Here is a 24741-nt window from a genome sequence, read left to right as displayed (position 1 = left end):
GAGAGATTAAAAAAAGCACTTTGTTTTTAGAACTATTTTTTTATCTATGAAATTGTGAATTGCTGGTGAGGACCCTTTCCCAATTTCTTCAGTTGTCCTTTGAAACTTCACATACTAAATTTTTTTTTAACCATTCATTTGGTTTATTTCCTTTTTCCCAGTCGCCATGTCAAATTTATGCCTACTGGGACATTTATACATTGCTTCTTAATAGTTTTCTCCCAGTTTGATTAAAAAATTTGACTTAGTCAGAGGGTTTATTTCTGAATATCCCGGATTTCCAGAATCGAGTCAGAATGATTTAGAATAATTAATGTATCATATGTGTCTAAAGCTGCTTTGTGTTAATTGGCTACTAAAAGAAAATGAAATTCTTTCTCAACATCTATTCTTGTGTAATCCAGCATCTTGATAATTTCTATTTATTTATTAATGATGGAAAATATCTCTTTAAGTTAATCAGGCAAAAGAAATTGAAAACTAAAATGTGACAAATATTATGGCCATAGAGTGAAGTTTTCTCTTTTGAGAGATTTTATTAGTCTTCTTTTTTAACTTATCCATTCTCTATTAAATTTAAACAATCATCAGAAAAAGCAATGAACAATTTAGATGTATTTCATGCATAGGTACCCTTTATGCATTTTATATTTTTATAAACAAAAGATGTAAAACAATAAGCCAGAAAGAAAAAATCAAGCTACTTATAAATATCTGCCTTGATTTCCACAAAATTAACCTTAATCTACAATTAAAAAAAAGATCCAAACTCCAAAGCTTACCTTAGTTCCTGTATTTTCTTCTAGGATATGAAAGGGAGAGAAAAAATGCTAGCAATGAATTTCAAGTGCACTCAATCTAGACAATATGTCATCAAAGAAATTGAAAGAAAAATGACTTTCAAATTGCAACTCAAGGCAAAAATGTGGAGTGTACTCTGTGCTTCTGTAAACTTTCACTCCCACTCACTCTTGTATGTACATTTGAACTTAGGCCGAATCCTAGACTGGGCAGTAGAAACTACTTTATTTGGTTCTATCCCACATAAGATAAATTATCTAGTGTTAACTGTGACTATGTCCAAATGGGTGTCATAGTATTGTTGGTACAATATATTCTTATATTCTTTACATTTGGAAATGAAGTAGAAAAAAATTCAGGACTAACCTGACGGAGTCTTATCATATCCTCCAAGTAGGTAGATATTTCATAGTTAATTTCACATTCTAGAAGGGGAGCTTTCTTTTATTGCTTATTTAGTTACATACTCAAGGATTCATTGAGAAGGGAAAAGAACAAAACAACACTGAAGACTTTCCTTTGAGGTTTGTGAACAGAAGGAAGAATTATGTGCAATAAAACTGACTTGTATAGCATCTTGTAATAGAATGTGAAGGGTCAGTATACCTACAGAGAATTGCGGCTGTTAAAAATCTGCAAGACAGTGAACAAGAGAAAGTGTGGTCAAGATCTCATTCATTGGGAGTTCCTGTCGTGGTGCGGTGGTTGACGAATCTGACTAGGAACCATGGGGTTGTGGGTTCGTTCCCTGGCCTTGCTCAGTGGGTTAAGGATCCGGCATTGCTGTGAGCTGTGGTGTGGGTTGCAGACGTGGCTTGGATCCTGCTTAGCTGTGGCTCTGGCATAAGCCGGTGGCTACAGCTCCGATTGGACCCCTTGCCTGGAACCTCCATGTGCTGCCGGAGCAGCCTAAAAGGCAAAAAGACGAAAAACAAAACAAAACAAAACTCATTCATTGTATTCTTCAGTGATTAATACTTCAGATTAAGGACATAAAATTCCATTAAATTTGCCACATTGGACAGAACTTTTCCTTCAGAAAAATCCTTGTTGAGATTTTTGAAAAGTTAGTAATTTTATCATGAGTTGTGGCCTTCTCTGAGCTAATTAATTTGGGATCAGTTACCTCAGTATATAAGACCCAACCAGGGAGACTGGTACTTAAGACCCAAGAGAAACATTACTGAAAGAAAATAAAGGCTAAGTGATGATATGAGAATTGTATCAAGGAGTATAAAGGAGTATAGGGCACTTCCAATGGCTTAAGAAAGGACAGTCAGTCATTAATAACTTGTGGTATTCTCCCAAGAATGTTAAAACTATTATGTTCCAACCATGGACTTGACATATTTGAAAGAAATAGAAACCCCCTGAAGTGGAAAGAAATGCAGCATAATCCCACTAATGTACCTTAAGGCAGGATGGCAGGGCTGCCTATCCCTATCCTGCTCTCCCCCTTCCCTCTCACCACTGATATCCACTTGTTTGCTTTCTATATCTGTAAGTCTGTTTCTCTTTTGTTATATTCACAGGTGTCATAGGTATTGTTGATACATCTGTTCCATTTATAGATTCACATAGAAGTGATAATACACAGTATTGTCTTCTCTGACTTATTTCACTAAGGATAATACCATATCATCCAGATCTTTCCACAATGAGATATCACCTCACACCTATAGGAAGAGCTGTTATCCAAAAGACCACAAGTAAACCTTGGTGAGGATATGGAGAACAGGGAACCTAGTACACTGTTGCTGGGTTGCTGGGAATGTGAATTGGTGTATCCATTATGGAAAACAGCATGGAGGTTCCTCAAAAAACTAAAAATGGAACTCTTATATGATCTAGCAATTCCACTTTTGGGTATTTATTTGAAGAAAATGAAAACATTAATTTGAAAAGATACGTGTACCCCAATGTTCATAGCAGCATATTTACAATAGCCAAGACCTAGAAGCCACCAAAGCGTCTCTCAACAGATGAATAAAGAATATGTGGTATACATGTACAATGTAATATCACTCAGCCATAAAAAAGAGTGAGAAGGAGTTCCCATCTTGGCTCAGTGGTTAATGAATCCGAATAGGAACTGTGAGGTCGCAGTTCGATCCCTGGCCCTGCTCAGTGGTTAAAGATCCAGCGTTGCCGTGAGCTGTGGTGTAGGTGGCAGACATGGCTCGGATCCCCAGTTGCTGTGGCTCTGGTGTAGGCCGGAGGCTACAGCTCCGTCCGATTAGACCCTTAGCCTGGGAACCTCCATATGCTGCTGGTGTGGCCCTAGAAAAAGGCAAAAAGACAAAACAAAACAAAACCCCCAAATCAGTGAGAAGTTGTCTTTGAAACATCACATTTAGAAAATTAAAATGAAGAATTCTCTAATCTGTCTTTTTCTGAACAATTTTGATGTCCAAGGGGAGGGGAGGAGGGTGGCAGGAGGTGGTAGTGAGTTGCTTTGCTCTTTTTCAGGTTTTATTTTTTCCAGCTTTATTGAGATATAATTAGCATATAAAATTGTGTAAGTCTAAGTTAGTCACATGTTGATTTGATAGGTTTATACATTGCAAAATGATTACAACCTTAGCATTAGCTAACACATCCGTCATGCACCTAATTCCTATTTCTATTTTGCCTTTGACAAATTCAATCTACTTCATGATTAAAATTAGTCAACAAACTGGCTGCAGAAAAAGGTACTTTACATAATAAAGGCAATATATGTGAAACCCGAAGCTAACATCATCCTCAGTGGTGAAAAATGGAAAGTTTTTCTCTAAGATCAGAAACAAGACAAAGATATTTATTTTTGTCACTTCTATTCAAAATAATATGGTATGTCCTAGTCAAAGCAATTAGACAAGAGAAAGAAAGAAAAGACATTTAATAGGAAAGAAACAAGTAAATCATCTCTGCATGTTACTTGATTTTATTTGCAGCAAATGCAAAATACTCCCCTAGAAACCTGTTAGAACTAATAAGCAAATTCAATTGCTGGATAAAAAATTAATATATGCTAATATATAAAAATCAGTTATAATACTAGCAAACCAAATTCAACAATATATTAAAAATATCATATATCATGACCAAGTGAGATTTATCCTATAGATGCAAGAAAAGTTTCAATATCTGGAAATCAATCAATGTGATACAACTCTGAAGTCAGTCTCTTGTGAGTTGTGAATATATGTGTTGTTTTTTCATCCATTCAAACACTCTGTGTCTTCTGATCGAAGTATTTATTCCATTTTCATTTAAAGTAATTGTTAATATGTACTTAATGCATTTTTGTTGTTTTGCGGTTATTTTTCTAGTTCTCTGATCTTTTTCTTCTTTGTTCTCTTCTCTTGTAACTTGACAACTTTTCTTAGTGTTATGTTTATATTAGTTTCTCTTTATTTTTTGTTTGTTATATGTATTTTTGGTTTGTGGTTACTGCGAGGTCCATATGTAACGACTTATTTATATAGCTGTCTATTTGAAGTTGATGGTCGCTTGAGTTTGAGCACATTTTAGAGCACCACATTTTTACTCTCCCCCACAATTAATTTTTTGACACCATATTTTACATCTTTTCATTTCATGTTTCACTTACCTAATTTTCTGGTTATAAATTATCTTACCACTTTTGTCTTTTTACATTCATACTGGCTTTATAGGTGGTTTATTACCATTACTCTGCCTTTACCAGTGAGATTTTTTTAATCTACTAATTTTCTTGTTTCTAGTTATGGCTTTTTCTTTTCTGTTTAAAGAAGTTCCTTTAGCATTTCTTGTAAGGCTGATTAATGGTATTAAATTCCTTTAGATTTTGCTTTTCTGGGGAACTCTATCTCTCCTTCAATTGTGAATGATAACTTTATTAGGTTATTCTTGGCTGTAAGTTTTTCCCTTTCAGTACTTTGAATATATTGTGCCAGTCCCACCTAGCCCCTGCAGTTTCTGTTGCAGAATCAGCTTGTAGTCTTATATGGGTTCTATTGTAAATGTTATTTTTTCCTTGCTGCTTTTAAGATTCTCCATCTTTCACTTTTGATCTTTTAGTTACAATGTATAATTCAATTGTAATGACCCAGTGTGGGTGTCTTTGTGGTTCTCTGTGCTTCCTGGACTTGGATGTCCGTTTCCTTTGCAAGGTTAGGGAAATTTTCAGCCGTTATTTCTTCAGATAGTTTTCCTGTCCCTTTCTCTCTTATCCGTCTATTTCCCTGACAAGAGAATGTTAGTAAGTTTGATGTTGTCCTAGACATCCCTTAATCTATCCCTATTTAAAATGTTTTTTTTTTTCCTTTTGTTGTTCTACTACCCTGTCTTCAGGATCACTAATCTGTTCTTCTGTATCTTCTAATCTGCTATTGATTCCCTCTAGTGTATTTTTCAAAATTTCTTTTATTATATTCTTTAGTTCTGGTCAGTCCTTTTTTATATTTTCCGTTTGTTGAGATTCTCATGAGTAAGTTCATTTTCTCTCAAGTTCAGTGACCATCTTCATGACTATTACTTTGAACTCTTTATTTGGCAAATTACATATTTTCATTTTATTTTTAGTCTTATTCCTGGGAGTTTTGTCTTGTTCCTTCATTTGGAAAGTAGTCCTTTGTCTCTTTATTTTACCTAAGTATCTGTGTTTGTTTCTATGATTTAGATATATCAGCTATATCTCCTCATCTTGAGTGGGTGACATTAAGTAGAAGATGGCCTGTGATGCCCAGTGACACAATCCTCCTGGTCACTATCCAAGTGCTCCAGGGGTATTCCTCATGGGGGCTGTGTATGCCCTCATATTGTGGTGGGGTTCAATTTCTGTGGCTATGCTGATGAGTGGGGTTAGACCTCAGGTTGGCTGTCTTTGAGGCTGAGCTGTGATTTTTTGCAGACACCCTTGTTTTACAGGGCTGATCCTCCAAAGCCAGAACCTCTTTAAAGGGGCACTGGCACTGGTCAGGGTGGCGACCTGGATAGCACAGAGTTGGAACCCCTTTCCAGGGGAGACTGGGGGAGGCAGTACTTCAGATATTGCCAGGGAAGGGCACTGGGTGATAGATTGATGGAGAATAATAGAAACGACCCTCGCCAGTGTTGGTCCAGCAAGGTGGAGAATAAAATGATGGTGCCTGTCTGCACTTCCATCCTGGAGATATTTCCACCAGATCCCTGCCCCTCTTCCAGGTGCCCCAAATTTTGTCAATGAATCTCCTCATATGATTCAGGTTCTTTTCAAGCTGCTACCTCTGCACTGGGACTTTGAGTGAGTGAGTTTGTGTAACAGATCTTTGAGAGCAGAGTCTTGGTTTTTCACCACCCTCTGGCTCTCCTGAACATAAGCCCTGCTGGTTTTCAAAGCCAGATATTATGGAGTTCATCTTACTGATGCATCTTCAGAGCTGGATAACTCATTAGGGTGAGCTCCAGACCCCTTTCTTCTTAGTGAGAACTTCAGCAATTGTTAGATCCTTCCTAATTGTGGGTCACCACACCAGGGGTGTGGATTCTGACTGGACTGAATTTCTGCTCCTCCCACTTGTCTTGATGTGGCTTTTTCTTCATACCTTTAGTGGCAGAAAATCTGTTCTGCTATTCTTAAGGTCATTCTCAGGAGTAATTATTCTATGTGTAGCTGTAGTTTTGATGTGTCCATGGGAGAAGGGGAGCACAGGATCTTCCTAGTCTTTGATCTTAATCTGGAACCCCACCCATTTGATTCTTTTACAATTGTTTTTTCATGTAAGATATTGGCATTTTTCTTTAATAAATAATTCTTTTTTTTCAGGCATTGTGAGACTTTTTTATTTAATGTATTTGAAGGTAATGCATTCAGTATAATTTATTTATTGCTTTTATATACACTGACATATATAAAGTTTTTGTATTTATGAAAGATTTTAGATACATAATATAAAAATTTTTAATGAAATTGGTGCTGTAAAAGTGAAAGCTTAGGTCAGTACAGTAGGCTGGACATAGCCTTGTTTCGTAAGTTTGTGTGGTGGTAGTGGGGGATGGTGGAGTTGGGAAGAAGAAATGTAAATTGGGACCTAAATGAAAAGTAGAAGTATAATGGAAGAATGAGGGGAAGGGGATTTTTTTTTTTTTTAAATAGAGGCAATAGCAAATGTAAAATCCTGGTGATACCAAGGAAAATTCCAATGATGGCCATAAGGCCTGCATTCCAGAAAGACTGGAGAGAACTTAGTATGATAAATTATTTAGCAGTTTTATGAGCTCTTTTGAGAAAGACTGATAGGCATTTTGCAGCCTTCTAATCCATAAGCCATTTATTTCATGAAGAAATTACCCATTACTTTAATTATAACTTTTTATTCAGATTTCCTTTTCAATTATCTTAGAATTCCATTATAATACTGGTTAGTTTTTCTTGATTTTTTTTTTTTTGTCTTTTTAGGGCTACACCCATGGCATATGGAAGTTCCCAGGCTAGGGGTTGAATCAGAGCTACAGCTGCCAGCCTACACCACAGCCACAGCACTGTGGGATCCAAGCTGCATCTGCAAACTACACCACAGCTCATGGCAATGCCAGATACTTAACCCACCAAGTGAGGCTGGGAATCGAATTTGCATTCTCATGGTTACTAGTCAGATTCATTTCCACTGAGCCACAATGGGAATTCTGTTTTCCACGATCAAAAAAATTGTTTACATGAAAATTTATTGCTGAATTTGGTTATGTTTTGAGTTTTATTATTCATATTTTATTTTAGAAATTGAACATTTTGACAATCTTAATAGCTTCTTTAATTTCTCAGTTGCAATTAACATTTTAACACTGTACTTATAATTTCATATCCATTTAGAAAAGATTTTCTCCTTAAATTATTTGATATTATTTATCTTGTACAAATTGTGAATCTTTTAATTTTTAAATTTCAACACTTTATATGTGTGTGTGTTTTCATTTATTTATGAATAAATTGCAGGATCTTACATATCAAATTCTGCTGTCATTTAAAATGACATTTATTTGGATATGTACTTATTTAATTTTCTTTATTTTTTAAATAGAATCACATTCTTCTTGCCAATTTTTTTTTTAATTAGTGATATAGGATTATTAGTGAGCTAAATATGTTCAGGGTATTAGCAATTGAAAAGAAGTCTGGATCATGACCTGCCAAGAACAAAGCACTCAATAAATTTCAATTTAATCAATTAAAAATTTTAGCAACATTTACATTGGAAGAGTGGAAGAACACTTTCAAGCATTTTTGCAAGTTTAAGAAAATATAATAAGCTTTTATATCCTTGTTTGCTTTGCATTTAAAATTTTTCTTCACTTCAATTCTGTTTGCTAGATTAGAATAAAATCAGGGTGATTTTTAGTATAAATTATTATCAGATCTTTTTTTTTTTTTTTTGTCTTTTGTCTTTTTAGGGCCACACCTGTGGCACATGGAGATTTCCAGGCTAGAGGTCTAATTGGAGCTGTTGCTGCCAGCCTTCACCAGAGCCACAGCAACGCCAGATCTGGCCGTGTCTGTGACCTACACCACAACTCACAGCAACACCGGTTCCTTAACCCTCTGAGCGGGGCCAGGGATAAAAGCTGCAACCTCATGGTTCTTAGTCAGATTTGTTTCTGCTGCGCCAAGATGGGAACTCCTATCAGATCTTTTGGTTGGGATCTAACCCTGCAAGAGGTTTATTTGCAGGGGGATTAAGGAGGTGAACTCATGTGGTAGAGGATGTTCATTCTGGGTACAATAAATGCTTGAGACAGATTTGGTGCATAATGGCTTACGTTTGGCTTGATGTTTTATTTCTGAAGAACATTCTCTTACTTCTTGGCGATTAGTGCAAGTTTTTTGAAGGAATCACTGAGGGCTCGTCTCACTTGTCTGTTTCTCAGAGTGTAGATGAAAGGGTTCAACATGGGGGCGATGGATGTCATGAGCAATGTCACAGCCTTATTAATAGCCACGGATTCCTTTGCTGAAGGCTTGATGTAGATGAAAATGCAGCTTCCATAGGTGATAGAAACCACAGTCATGTGAGAAGAACAGGTAGAAAAAGCTCTTTTCCTTTGCTGGGCAGAGGGGAATCTTAGGATAGTTTTGAGGATGTAAAGGTAGGACAGAACAACACACACCAGGGTCAGAATGAAGGTCAGCACAGCACAGACAATAACCAGCTGCTCTATTAGCCAAGTGTCTGAGCATGAAATCTTCAAAATAGGAGATGCATGCATCACAGAAAAAATAATCAATGACATTTGAGTCACAGAATTTCAAATCTAGGAACAGAGTCAGTGGTGGCAGTATGATCAACAAGCCAGAGATCCAACAGCAGAGGACAAGCCTCCTGCAGACTCTGCTGTTCATGATGCTCATGTAATGCAGGGGTTTGCAGATGGCCACGTAGCGGTCATAGGACATGGCGGCCAGGAGAAAAAACTCGGTTACTCCAAAGACATCAGTAAAAAACACTTGAATAACACAAATATTGTATGTAATTGACCTGTCACCTGTTGTTATGTTGTACAAATATCTAGGGATACAAGCAGTTGTAAATGAAATTTCTAATAAGGCAAAATTTTGTAGGAAATAGTACATGGGTGTTTTAAGGTGGGAGTCCACTAAAGTGAGGGATATGATGGTCAGATTCCCAGTTATACTCAACATGTAAGTGAGAAACAGAAACATAAAAATCGGAATCTGAAGCTGAGGGTTATCGGTCAGTCCCAACAGGATGAAGGTTGTGATTGTGTGGTTTTTCATCACAGACTACTGAACTTTATTCCTTCCCTATAAAATTTAAAGATATTTCTTTTGATATTTTATTTGAATAAATTGGTATTAAAGCTAGATAGCCATAAAGAATGACGACTAGAAACTAAATTTACATGCAGTTTCTTTTATAAAGCAGAAATTGATGAGGCCAATATTTATTGTTTCCTTACTTTTGTGATAGATTTTAAATGCATTAAAAAATTGTCTACCATCCCATCTTCCTCTTTTTTCACATTTTTAATCTATATCCAAGACTTAAATGTCTTATGTAAGAAGATTTCACTCAATGTATTGTGATTCAACAAACTTAAGATTTCTTCTTATAGCTAAGATTTCTCCTCTATTTCGAAAGTGAATGTTTAAATATAATCATTCATTTCATTTCTTTCCTTGAAGATTTAATCATGATAAAATGTAAATATGCAACAACTAACCTCAGCTCTATATAGGCTTTGTGGATCTGTGACTTGTATTTTACATTTTACCTCTAAGCCCAAACATGTGTTTATGTTGTTTTGTCTCATGTTTTAACAAGCAGCTTCCATGTTGTCGAATGACTCCTCTGACTCTACTTATGTTTCCCTGCTAGAGTGAATTTTACACTCAGTGTCCACTGGGTATACAATTCAGATTATTTTAAAGCACAATTTATTTGCTACCTATGAAGAAATGTTTGGTTCAGTAAGAACATCTGGGAAAAAACCCACATATTCCTCTTAAGCTTCCAGTCTCTTAAGTACTAACTCTGACACTTGTTACCACTAAGTTTGAAATCAAATTTAATTCTAAATATACTCTCCATGCACCTGTCTCAATTCTCTCCATAAGTCTAAGTTGTAAGAGCACCATGGAGATTAAGAGCAGACCTTCTGTAGAGAGATCGTCATAATTCAACACCTGGCTTTCCAACCTGTGTTGGTGTAAACTTAGGCAAGTGTCCGGACCTCTCAGGGCTTTAGTTGTTCAATCTATAAAATGAGGAAAATAATGATATCTACCATATACAGTTAAAATGGTTAGAAGAAGTAATGCATTTATAATAAAATCTGATACATGGTAGGTGCTTCATAAATGTCATCTATTATTTTCTGGTTTCCTACTGATAATTTATGTGATGTGCCCTGAAACCCACAAAGTCCAAAGTGGGACTTTTGCTCTGTGTAACTCATATCTTCTTTCTATTCCATGTTCCTTATGATTAAAAGAATATAATTAAAATTCCCTGTACTGGGGATTTACCATGTGATAGGTATTCTAAGTAAGCACTTCATAATGATTATGTCTGAAAAAAAATCTCCCCTTTGATCTCTCCTTCTACTCTGATCTTTTCTTCCCAGTCTCCCAAATTGTCTGGCCACAATTATTCGTTTGTGATTTTCACTTTGAGCAGTGAAACAGTGTTCTCAAACTATTGCCTATGTTAGCTGGACCTTATCTGTGCTCCCATAACAAATAATTGTTACTTCCATCTTGTCACTTCCTTTAAGAAAGTAAGTTTGTTGAAATCAGGAGCCATTGTCTTTTTCACTGGCATAGGTACCAAGGCTAACACCATCCTAGACTCATAGGCAGTAGTTAGATATATTGTTGTATAAATACATGCTTATCTTCTTCATTTGCTGCACATGCAAACCTATCTTCTGTCCTGTCTGGATTTTACCTTGAAACTGCTTTGTCACTGATTTTAATTATTTAAATTTTATATGTCCTTGTATTTAATATGGAGGTTTTTTTTTACTCTTGAAATAGCAGTTTTGCTAATTAATAAAGTCATGTATACCCCTGAATTACCACCCTCTTTGCTTATGTTATTACCTTCCATGCTGGCCAAAGTATTAACTGGCATCTCTTCCTTGTTTTAGCTGTCAGGCAGATAAATAGTTGTATTCTTCTTGGTGGTTAGTTTTGCTTTCTTGATGAATCTCTCAGTAAGATACTCGAACTGTAGGCTAAAAATGTTGCATATATGAATATATATTTTTCCCAAGCTATTCATCTTAAAATATATTAGAAATATCTTTACATCTCTATAAGACAAATGTACTTAATTTAATTTATTTAATTTCAATGTATTGTATTTGTGCAACTCCTGTCTTTAAATCTCTGTTTTCAGTAAATTCTTATTATTTCAATATTTCACCTATAGAGAACTTCAAATCTCTATTTCTGGTAAATTCTTATTATTTCAAAACTGTACCACAATTTTAAGCAAATTTGCAACACATTTTTATGTATTTTTGTTTTTTTCAATTGATAAAATGTCTACAAAAGGCATCTTTATATTAACATTATTGCACGATTTCACAATAATTCCTGGGAAAAAAATTACGTGGAAAAAGGAGATATTCACTGAGAACTTTTGTATACATTTACAAGATATGATCTATACACTTTGTATCACTTTTTCCTTCAGCTCATTGTGTGGCTGGGTAATTGTCTCCACACTGAAATTACTACAGAGTTATCATGTGCCTTTTTTTCCGAGATGATGATGATGATTGTCTTTTCAGGGCCACACCTGTGGCAGGTGGAAGTTCCCAGGCTAAGTGTTGAACTGTAGCTGGCCTACATGACAGCCACAGCAATGCGGGATCTGAGCTGCACCTGCAACCAACACCATGCCAATGCTGGATCCTTAACCCACTGAGCGGGGCCAGGGATTGAACCCACATCCTCATGGATACTAGTTGGGTTCACTACCTCTGAGCCACAATGGGAATGCCTTTTTCAATATTACTGACACTTATTTGACATAGGTTTTGGGTCTTAACTCACACAATTTATACAATGGACTAGGCATGTGTGCAGTCTACATTTAAGGCTTTCATCTTTGTCTTCTGGAGATAAAGATTTTCCCCCCAAATTTCCACTCATGTTTATTCAATGCACATTTAAAAAATATTTTATAACCAGAATTTAAGAACTTTCAGATTATCGATATAGCTTAATAGTTGTAGAGTTCTTCCTCAGCTCTTACACTAATGTTTTACTAACATACTCAATTTTTTTTTTTTTTAGTTTTGAACTAGTATCTCCAGTTCAAAGAGATATGTAAATGTATCATATAAATGAATAGAAAGCCAATTTGCTTTTCAATTCCCTAGGGCAGCTCTCTTTGTTACATGATTGGCTCTCATTTGCTCCCTTAAAATATTCTCTTTCTTAAGAGATTTGGGCAGGATCATCTCTTACTGTATGACCAGTTACTAGAGTTAAACCTAAAGGTTCATTGTAACCCCAGTGGTTACAGTGGGAAAGGAGAGATGGCAGTGCTTTTCTGAAGAACGTTGACATTCCTAGGAACTGTAGGAGCACAGCAAAATAACTACAACAGATACTTTAATTAAGGGCAAGATTATTCTTTTCAGTCTCCTAACTTCCTTAATCCATTTCTCCTCAACCCTGTGAAACCCAGAGCTTTACCTGATAACATGTTCTTTCCTAAGGTAGCCCTTACACCAAAACATTCTTCAGTTATTGTATTCATTAATAATAACAGTTTTTAAGAAGCAAAGTTAAAAAATATTTTGCATCTTTCAGACATTCATATTTTTTAAAAGTCTGAGAAAAACTAATTTTTCAACGTTATTAAATAAGTCATCACATTGGGTGATTTTAAAGTAATACCCTTTTTTTGTTCTCTTTAAAGAGGCAAGTGATAATGTGAGAAAATAGAATGTGCACATGTGTGTGTAATGGGTCACCATCCTGTACAGTAGAAAAAAAATTGTATTGGGGAAATAACAATTAAAAAGAAATAAATAAAATTAAAAAAATAGGAGTTCCCGTCGTGGCGCAGTGGTTAACGAATCCGACTAGGAACCATGAGGTTGCGGGTTCGATCCCTGCCCTTGCTCAGTGGGTTGATGATCCGGCGTTGCCGTGAGCTGTGGTGTAGGTTGCAGATGCGGCTCGGATCCCGCGTTGCTGTGGCTCTGGCGTAGGCCGGTGGCTACAGCTCCGATTCAACCCCTAGCCTGGGAACCTCCATGTGCCGCGGGAGCGGCCCAAGAAATAGCAACAATAATAACAACAACAACAACAACAAAAAAGACAAAAGACAAAAAAAAAAAAAAATAAAAAGGCAAGTGAAAGTGTGATAGAGATAATTTTGCGCTGCATATAAATTCACATTATCTTTACATAAACTGTAAAAATCAGCATTCAAAAAATACAACACAGAAAGATCTGTGGATCTTTATATAATAACTCAAATATTAATTACATCTGATTTTGGTAGATGACATCAAATCTGCTTCTCAGGGAAAATCCTCAAGTAAATTTACTAAAGATGGAAGTCAAAGCAAAGGCCTCTCTACTCACTCTTCTGAGAGTTAATCACAGCTTGAGCTGATTCTTTAGCAAGAGTCTTAAAGGCTAATTTGATGAAGATGTATTTGAAAACGTTTGTGTGGGATTTAATCTGCTCTCAGTTTATGACTCCACTTACCCTGACCGGTGCTGTGGGTGGGCCTAGAACTCTGAGGTTTTTCTTCTCCAACACACTGAGAAGATTTTCAAACCTAGAACTTGCAAGCAAGTATTTTCTAGCTCTCTCTTGATTGAAAGTAAAATATTGTTCAACTTATCCTCCTCTTGCTTTGAGATAGTTGATATTATGGCTTTTCTGGATAGGGTAAGAGGCATTTACGCTAGTAAGGTTTGTATTTGATTTATTTGCTAAACCTCAAACTAAATAATAAGCAACTGGGTCCTTGGTGACCCAGATTCAAATGCTATTAATGAGCCCTCTTTGCAATGAACTTGGACAAAAATCTTGAAAGATGCAGCAATGAGGGCAGTGTCCTTAGAGACATGATGCAACAATAGCAACAGGCACAGGTCAAGATAAAATAGTAAAAAACCACAAGGTTAAGAAGTAGTGTGTTTTCCTGCATTTCTTCCTTACCATCTATTGAAGCTGAAAGGTCACAACCCTAATGCACTTGCTACTTTTTTTCAATAATTAAATAAGATAACAAAAGAGGAAATATTGGAAAACTCAAAGCAAGTGATAATTCTTTTTAATCACCTAGGGAAATATATAAATATGAATATTTAAAAAACAAAAATACTATTTTCATCTCTCTCAGCACTTGCTATGATGTGGTTTTATATATATATTCATTGAAAGAGTTTGCTTTTAATTCAAATAAAGGTACATTTTCTTTCCACAATAAACACATTTATGGACATTATAATGTATAATTTTTACATCAAAGATACTTTTATTTTCTTTTGCAATACACACTGGTTTGGGAGTTAACTGCTGCTTTTCATTTTTCATATTATTTTCATGGATTAATCCTTGCACTTAAAAAACCCTGTAGCATATGCGCTAGTAATTTCTTGAGCTGTGAGTTGTAAATGGTACCTTTTATTTCATCTTAGATTGTTAGAGGGAGGAAGAGGGAGAGAGAATGAGCCAAAGAGAGCAAATAACATATTGGTCAAATAAGAAAACATATAGCAGAGTTCCCCATCGTGGCTCAGCGGAAACGGATCTGACTAGCATCCATGAGGATGCAGGTTCCATGTGCCTATTAAATGAATAATGGGTGTGAAGTGTTCAGCATTGGGAAATATAGTTAATAATTTTGTGATATCTTTGTATGGTGACAGATGGTTACTAGACTTATAATGGTGATCATTTTTTAAAAAAATGCTTAAAAAAATTTTTTTTGTATTTTTAGGGCTGCATCTGTGGCTTATGGAAGTGCCCAGGGGTTGAATCATAGCTACAACTACTGGCCTATGCCATAGCCACAACAATGCCAGATCTGAGCTGCATCTGTGACCTACACCACAGCTCAGGGCAGCGCTGGATCCTTAACCCACTGAGAAAGGCCAGGGACCAAACCCACATCCTCATGGGCACTAGTCAGGTTTGATGCTGCTGCTCCACCACAGGAACTCCTGAATGGTGTTCCTTTTGAAATGTATAGAAATATATACTATGTTGTGTACCAGGAATTAACATAGTGTTGTAGGTCACTTATGCTTCAAAAACAAACAAACAAAAGAAACCAGACAAACTAGTAGAATAAGAGATCATATTTGTAGCTAATACAAATGGGAGTGAAAGTTGGATTAAGGCAGTCAAAAGGTAATTTTTTTAAAAAAAAGTTAATTAAATTGATAAACTTCTTGCAATTTTGGCCAAGAACAAGGGAAAGAGAAAATAATGGAAATTATCATACTTAACAATTCAAAATAGGAACATCAGTACATCCCTAATAGGTATAAAGACTAATAAACATCATAGAGAACTTTAGGCCAATAAAATAAACAGTTTACATAAAATAAATATATTAATGTTTAAAACATAGCTGAAAAAACTGTGACCAAAAGAAAAAGAATAAAAGAATATTTCAATATAAATCGTTGAATCCATAATGAATAACATCACATGCACAGGCAAAATTCAGCACAAAGTAGCTTCATTAGTAAGTTCTTCCAAGCATTTACAAAAATAAACAATACCAATTTTACACAAACTGATCCAGAGAAGAAGAAAAGGAGGAAAAATTCTCAACTTGGCTATGAGGGAAGAATAACTTTCATGCCAAAACCGGAAAAGATTTTTGTAAGAAGTTGAATTACAGGCTGATGCAGTCACAATCAACAGAAAAATCATTAAATAGGTAAACAGAGTAATAACACAGTAAAGGAGACACAGAACCATGAAGGGAGGTTTATTACAGTAATGATAAACTATACTATTCTCTCTTATAGGTTGGTTTAAAAATTGAAAATTAGCAGATGTAATCCACCACATTATTCAGAACAAGTGGAAGAAAATGTTTTCATGTCAGTAATGCAGAAAAAAGCATTCTATAACATGAAATTACCATTCGCTATTAATAATTCTTGCACACTTGGAACAGAAACGCTTGTTAGTTTGGTGAAGGGAATGTAGAAAACATCACGTTGTTTTGAATATTGAGAACTTTTCTGTTGAAATGAAGGGTGTGATGGGATGTCCGTTCCCTCCATCCCCATTTATCATTGAACTAGAGATCCTAGGAAGGGCTATAAAGACAGGATAAATAAATATAATGGTCTGCCACTATCCGTATATTATTTGATTGTAGGTTGACATATTTAAAAGACACGAAAAGTTGTATCATTGGAATTAATTACTGAACTTAAAAACCAGCAATTACTAAATTTGGAAAGGTTGCTCAACAAGTCAATACACAAAGCCAGTAGAACTTCTATACACTAGCCATAAAAACTAGAAAACACAAATTAAAAATCCACACAAAAATCAACATGGTTTGGTGAAAACCATCTTGGAATGCATCTACCAAAATACCTAGTAAAATGCCTATCAATACTGCGCAAGGCCTCTGTACTCTTAAATGCTGAAATATTTTTGAACGTAAAGAAGACACCGGTGGGTTGGGGCCTACCATGTGCTTTAATGGATTGGAAGTCTCAATGTTGTAAAAACATGAAGTTTACCCAAATTGGCCTACATGTCAAATGCAATCTGAAAATCAGTGAAGAGAATTTTTTGCTTGTTCATAAAAATCGCCCAGGTTTTTAAAGTTCTATGAACCACAAAGGGCCAAAAAGAGCCAAAGCGACCTCAAGGAAACAGAAGAAAGTTGTTTGAATTACAATAGTTACTATGCAAATTTACCTTAAAACTTTCTCAATAAAAGAGTAGAGGACTGATTCCAAGATTAGCAGATCAATGGAACTAAATGAAGAAACCTGAAAAGACTCACTTATGAATCACTTGATGATGACAGGGTTGTGACGAATGCAAGGAGAACAGATCAATGGTCATTCTTTTCAAAAAATAATGCTGAGGTACTTGCATAGCCACATGAAAAAAATGGAGTGTTGTTCCCTACCTCGAGTCATAGATAAAGGTTAATTTCAGATGGGCAATTAACCTTCATTTGTAAGATACATGAGTGAAACTTACAGAATAGAACATTGATGTCTATCTGCCTGATATTGGGGTATGCAGATTCCTGAAACAAAAACAGCCCTAGCAGAAATGAAATCATGAATTTGACTTCACTAAAATTCAGAACTGGAGTTCCCACTGTGGCTCAGTGGGTTAAGAACCCCACATAATGCCCATGAGGATGTGTGTTTGATCCCTGGCCTTGCTCAGCGGGTTAGGGGTTTGGCATTGCCACAAGCTGTGGCATAGGTCTCAGATGTGGCTCAGATCCTCTGTTGCCATGGCTGCGGCGCAGGCCTGCAGCTGCAGCTGTAGCTCAGATTCGACCCCCTAGCCTGAGAACTTCCATATGCCACAGCTATGGTTGTAGAAAACAATAAATTAAAAACAAAATTAGGAACTTTTGCTTTTAAAAGTCGACATAAAAAAACAATAGGAAAAGGAAGACACTGATGAGTTTAAAAAACATCAATCCATAGGCCTAAGCACTGATATACAGACGATTCACAAAACTCAAAAAAAAAACAAAAATTAAGAAAGAAATCTCATAAAAAGGACAAATTTTTTGAATAGGCACTTCACAAAATAGGAAGTCTAATATCCAGCAAGCATTCAATAAGGTGTTCAACATCACTAGTGAAAATATGGCTAAACTGAACAAAATTAGATGTTGGCAAGAATATGGAGCAGTAATAAATTTTATGCCTTGCTGACAGAAGAATGAATCGGCACACGATTTAAAAAAAATGTTTGACAGTATCAACTAAGCTGAGAACATGGCTACCATATAGCCCATTAATTCTCCTGCTGGCTCTATATTCTAAAGACATGAGTGCATACATCTGCCGAAAAACATGTAAAGGGAATTCTTAGCAGCTTTCTTTATGACCCATAATGAGAACCAGCCTAGATATCCAGGAAGAGAAATGATGAAATTAATTTGCTGTATTTTTATAATTGATTGCAACTTATAAATTAAAAGAACAAACTACTGCTAACATCACCACGTGTACAGCTGTCATAGACATAATGGGAGCAAATGAAACCAGCCTCAAAAGAGCACATTCTCTGCATTCCTATTCATATGAGGATCACGAACATACAAAACCAATCTTTGGCATTTTAAGTCAGTATGGCAGATTTATTTGGAAAGACGCTGATCTGGAGAGGCATGAAAGAGGTTTCTATGAGGCTGAGAATATGCTGTCTCTGGATCTGTGTGATGGTTACACGAGTAGCTACACTTGCAAAAATTCATCAAGCTGTACACATGGAATTATGTCTTTTACATTACATCTATGCTACAACTTCATGTTTAAAACCTAATTGTTTTTAGAGACACATACTGAAATACTATAGATGAAATAATATGTATCTGTTTCAAATAATCAAGTAGGGGTTGTGAGGAATGGACCAGCTTGTAGATGAGACAAGATTGGCGATAGACAGATACTTGACACTGCGATGGGTACAGCAGAGTGCATCATGCCATTTTCTCAATTTATGGAAGTTTAAAATTATGAGAAAATGAGTATCCCCTTAAGCCATTGCCTGGCACAGAGGAAACACTCAAAGATATTGCTTTTTTTTTTTTTTTTGGAGTTCTCATTGTGGCTCAGTGGAAATGAACCCAACTAGTATCCATGAGGATTCAGGTTCAATCTCTGGCTTTGTTCAGTGGTTAAGGATCTGGCATTGCCACAAGCTGTTGCATAGTGTGCAGACATAGCTCATATCTGGTGTGGCTGTGGCGGTGGCATAGGCCAGCAGCTGTAGCTCTGATTCGAGCCCTAGCCTGGGAACTTCCATATGACACCCCTGTGGCCCTAAAAAAATCTTTTTTTGATATCAGGATTTTAAAAAAAAATTTTGGACATTTCATGGAACTTAGGAGACTAGTTGTCTGGCATTTTGGAACAAGGTCTGTAGGAGTAGTGACTTTTCAGTTTGGGCCCTGGGGTAAGTTCTTAGTGGGCCTGAGCAGCAAAGGCCTGTTATTCCTACAGTGCAGGCCGCCCCCAAGATACCTGTTTCAAGATAGGTGAGGGGTATTCATGCCATCTAGATTTCTAGAAACGTAAGTTTCTAATAACTTAGTAGTCATTAAATGTTCACTGATCTCACCTTGGAGACACTCCATGTTTTTCAGATGAGGGTTTTAGGAGAAGGAGAATATAAATGCAAGGATTGTCAAAGTGGGGTGAGGGCATGGTCTAGGCGAAGTGAGAAGGTTGGGCAAAGACACAAAGATGATGTAGGACAAAATGAGTCACCCCAGAGTCAAAGGTTTTGCAGCAGAATGACCTGGAGTTATTGCTGTGGAACAGCTGATACAAAGAATTTCCAAAAAGCTCAAATATTCAGATTCCTATTATTTACATTAATTTATATGTATTTCACAACTTTTTCAATGCTTTTGGAAGGAAAATTAGAGTATTCTAGTGGTCCCAAAATTTATATTTTCTTTCAATAGCTCTTTTAGTTTTTATTCCACAGATTAATTTCCCTTTTCATTATCAGCCTTATACTGAAAATATGTATTGCATCTCCTAGTTTAAGCTTTCTGTGAACATTTTTATTACTTAAGTGTTACTTATACAGGTTTTAATACATGTAGAGTTTGCTTGAGGAGTTTCTTGAAAATATCTTGTTGAAAGTGTTTCTCTGGTGAAATTCCCTTAAGTTAAAAACAAAATTTGGGTCAAATAAACAGAATATGAATTGTGGGTCTGATACCCACCTTGGTCAATCTGAAGCATTAAATAGTTAAACATATAAATTTAACTTATAAATATAACATGTTTATATTTATTTATTTACTTATTTCAGAGTTTAAACTTTTTAAGATTAATTTTTAATTTTTTATTATTATTATTTTTTTTGTCTTTTGTCTTTTCTAGGGCTGTACCCGTGGCATATGGAGGTTCCCAGGCTAGGGGTCTAATCAGAGCTGTAGCCGCCAGCCTACACCACAGCCATAGCAACACCAGATCTGAGCCTAGTCTGTGACCTACACCACAGCTCACGGGCAACGCCAGACACTTAACCCACTGAGCGAGGCCAGGTATCGAACCTGCAACCTCATGGTTCCTAGTCGGATTCATTAACCACTGAGCTATGATAGGAGCTCCGTATTTTTTTTATTTTTTATTTTTTATTTTTGTTACTATTATTTTTTTCATAGTTATTTCCCCAATACAATTTTTTTTTTTTTAGTGTATAGCATGGTGACCCAGTTACACATACATGTACACATTCTATTTTCTCCCATTATCATGCTCCATCATAAGTGACTAGACATAGTTTCCAGTGCTACACAGCAGGATCTCATTGCTAATCCATTCCACAGGCAATAGTTGGTATCTGTTAACCCCAAGCTCCCCAACCACATCAAGCCATTTGCAGCAACATGGATGGAACTAGAGACTCTCATACTGAGTGAAGTAAGTCAGAAGATAAATACCATATGATATCACTTATATCTGCAATCTAAAATAAGGCACAAATGAACCTTTCCACAGAAAAGAAAATAATGGACTTGCAGAATAGACTTGTGGTTAACATATTTATATTTAAAATAACATACAAATATAACATATAATATATAAATATAAATTTAACATGAGCCGCATGGTAACTTAGAATTTTCTAGTAGCCATGTTATAAAACAAAAATGAATTGATTTTAGTATTATATTTTATTAAATCCAGTATATGAAAATATGATTATTTCAACCTGCTATCACTATAAAATACTTTTTGAGATATGTCACCCTCAAGTTCCTTGAAAAGCGGAGTTCCCATCATGGCTCAGCCATTAACGAACCCGACTATCATCCCCGAAGACTTGGGTTGGATCCCTGGCCTTGATCAGTGGGTTAAGGATCTGGCATTGCTGTGAGCTATGGTGCAGGTCGCAGATGCGGCTCAGATCCTACATTGCTGTGGCTGTGGTGTAGGCTGGCAGCTACAGCTCCAAGTGGACCCCTAGCCTGGGAACCTGCATATGCCACAGGTGCGGCCCTAAAAGACAAAAAGACCAAAAAAAAAAAAAGAAGCCAATGGAAAAAAAATAAAAAAGAAAAAGTACCTTGAAAAGTTAGTGACATCTTGTTCTACTTGCATGTTCTTAAGGTATAAATTGTAAAAGTTAATAAGTGGAAAACTCAACTAAAATAGATTCAAGAAGCCTTGAATGGGGTCTCCTAAGCCCTAGGACAATAGCAGAGCCCACCAAGAAGAAGAAAGACTTCTCTTCTTGCCTGGCCAGAGCTTAGCCAATGAGAGAGTGTCAGGACTCAGGAAATGAGAAACCATGCTGTCTTTGTGTACCACAGTCCTCCCAGCTTCCTCTCGAAAAATGTCTTCCTCTTCTCGTGGTGTGAGGACTTGCCTGTGGATCACCACGGTTGCAGACTACAAATCAAAATTCTTTTTTTTTTTTATTTTGGAGAAATAATTGGTAGTCTGTGTAACTCAACAAAATAAAGTTCAGCATAGGAAGTAGTTTGCACTGTCCCACCCTTATGAATAGCCAGTCACTTCTTTACGAAGGATTAATATGGATGAAAGTACAGTTTCCATGATTTTACTTTGAGTTGTAGCCATTTTTGTGCCCAAATTAGATGCGTTCCCCGTTATTCACTTGCTTTCACTTTTTACATTTTTACTCTCTTCTAATTATGTTCTAATTATGTTCGCTTCTTACCAGAAAATCCATATAATTATATATATATATAATTATATATATATAGATAGAAATATAGAAACAAACACAGATGTAGACATATAACCATTTTCCTCACAAATTTACTTAGAGGAACTAAGCCCTTTAATATCGCATGTTTTCTGTTTATATTGATATGTTAGTCTGTGACTTTTAGGGTATTCCATACTGTAGGAGACTCTGTCCATAATTCAGCTTCTACATTAAGATATGACAATTTGGAATAATTTCCTTTCCTTTTCTTTTTTTTTTTTTTTAAATCTTTTTAGGACCACACCCATGGCATATGGAGCTTCCCAAACTAGAGGTCGAATTGGAGCTGCAGCTGCCAATCTACCCCACAGCCACAGCAACATGGTATCTGAGCAGCTGCATCTGAAACCTGCACCACAGCTCATGGCAGATCCTTAACCCACTGAGGGAGGCCAGGAATGGAACCTGCATCCTCACGGATACGAGTCAGGTTCGTTTCCACTGGACCATGATGGGAACTCCTCGTTTCCCTTTTTTAACTGAAAAATATTGTTTTTGTTGTTGTTCTTTGTGTTGTTTATATTTTATTTAATGTCCTGGTCTTGGATTCTTTCTAAACTCTAGGACATTTACTGGCAATAAATTCATGGGTTTTCTAGTCTATTTTCCAGTCCTATGTTTTGGTGCTTGGCATCAAAAACACTCTTGAAATCTAGAAAAGAAAAAGGGAACCAGCATAATTACCTTATTTGAAATGTGTAATGAACCTGTTGATTTTGCTTCTTTTGTTGTTAGCAGTTTTACTTAGCATTCTAACAAGGAAAGTCTTGTAAGGTGTATCATCATTTTTTTTGTTTTTTAGAAATGTATACCATTTTCTTTTTAAGAGAGGTACCTGAGAAAGTTTCCATCCTAGGAAAGGAATGATTAGAAAACTTAAAGACACATACTTAGGAACTAATGATCTTTTCATGAAAAACTGATCATTCTATGTTAGTGAATTCTATTAGTTCTTTGAGAATAATGCAATTCTTTTGATTGCATCATTGAAAGCTTGTTTCACTTGCTTGTTTCTCAAGGTGTAAATGAAAGGATTCAGCATGGGAGCAATGGAAGTAGTGAGAATTGTCACTCCCTTATTAACAGCCAATGATTTCTTTGCTGAAGGTTTAACATAGATGAAGATACAGCTTCCATAGCTGATGGAGACCACGATCATGTGGGAAGAACATGTAGAAAATGCCTTTTTCCTTTGCTGAGCAGAAGGGAATTGCAAAATGGTCTTGAGGATGTGTACGTAGGATAGAACCACACACACGAGTGTCATGATAAAGGTCAACACAGCACAGACTATGACCATCTGCTCTATGAGCCACGTTTCTGAGCATGAGATCTTTAGGAGGGGGCTGCATCACAGACAAAATGGTCAATGACGTTGGAGTCACAGAATTCCAGCTTTAGGCCCAGGCTGAGTGGGGGGATGATGATCAACAAGCCAGCCAGCCAGGAACCAAAGATGAGTCTCCTACAGACCGTGTGGTTCACGATGGTCACGTAATGCAGGGGTTTGCAGATGGCCACGTAGCGGTCATAGGACATGGCGGCCAGGAGGAAAAACTCAGTTACAGCAAAGAGATCAGTAAAAAATAGTTGAGTAGCGCAACTGTTGTATGTGATGGTCTTATCACCTGTTGATATGTTGTACAAGTATTTGGGAATACAAGCAGATGTAAATGCGATTTCCAAGAAGGAGAAGTTTTGTAGGAAAAGTACATGGCAGTTTTGAGGTGAGAGTCTGTGGAGGTGAGGGAGATGATGGTCAGGTTCCCAGTGACGCTCAGCATGTAGGTGAGAAACAGGAAGATGAAAACCAGAGTCTTCAGCTGTGGCTCATCTGTGAGTCCCAGCAGGATAAAAGTTGTTACTGTGTGGTTTCTCATCACTGAGGCCTGCCTTCTACTCAGTCTGCATTTATGATTCAGAGACATTTGATACACAGAAAGTGGTTATCAATGAAGGGAAAAACTAGCAAACAAACTTACTTGCATTTAAAAACTATCTTTACAAATATCCTCAGATTCCTAGGTTCTACAACTGTGCATTTTTGGTCATTTTAGGGGAGATTTAAAAAAACGTCAGGACTGCTGTATCTATATCATATTCCAAAATATTATGGGTGCTTTCTTCTCATCACATTTTATATTTATATACATGTATTATACGTGTATTTTACATACAATGAAAATATGTTTTATTTTATCTGTATCTTGGATCCCCTATAGGTGGATTTGACAGCTAATGTTCTGTGAGAGCAAGAGGTCACTGACTAAAATGTAAAGCTGAATCCCAAACTTTCCTTGTCGCCTTCATGTGTTTCCTTGAAGTCTTGTTATTGAAAAAGTACAAGTGTGTCATGAATAGTTGAGTCTCACTGTACAGAGTCTGCATCCAATACTGAGGATACGGAGCCCTAGTATCACAATTTAAAAAGTTAGTGTTTCCTTTAAACAACTTCTTTCTTACTCACCCATTCCCCTGACTCTGTCGCATAATTTTCTCTTTATAATTACAC

General features: G+C 36.3%; 2 protein-coding genes across 2 annotated transcripts; both read right to left on the bottom strand.

The window, feature by feature from the left end:
- Window positions 1–8511: 8511 nt before the first annotated feature.
- Window positions 8512–10492, bottom strand: LOC110258449 (olfactory receptor 6C2-like). Its single transcript, XM_021081700.1, is given in 2 exon segments — window positions 8512–8997; window positions 8999–10492. Coding segments are annotated over 2 exon segments (939 nt in total). The 5' UTR covers window positions 9536–10492; the 3' UTR covers window positions 8512–8595.
- Window positions 10493–23175: 12683 nt separating this feature from the next.
- LOC110258450 (olfactory receptor 6C2-like) lies at window positions 23176–24296 on the bottom strand. The gene is given in 3 exon segments (XM_021081702.1): window positions 23176–23579; window positions 23582–23938; window positions 23941–24296. Coding segments are annotated over 3 exon segments (978 nt in total). The 5' UTR covers window positions 24158–24296.
- Between the last annotated feature and the right edge of the window lie 445 nt (window positions 24297–24741).

This window comes from Sus scrofa, unplaced genomic scaffold (genome assembly GCF_000003025.6).
Source record: "Sus scrofa isolate TJ Tabasco breed Duroc unplaced genomic scaffold, Sscrofa11.1 Contig2088, whole genome shotgun sequence".
Classification (NCBI taxonomy): Eukaryota; Metazoa; Chordata; class Mammalia; order Artiodactyla; family Suidae; genus Sus; species Sus scrofa.
This window is presented reverse-complemented; position numbering and strand designations above follow the sequence as displayed.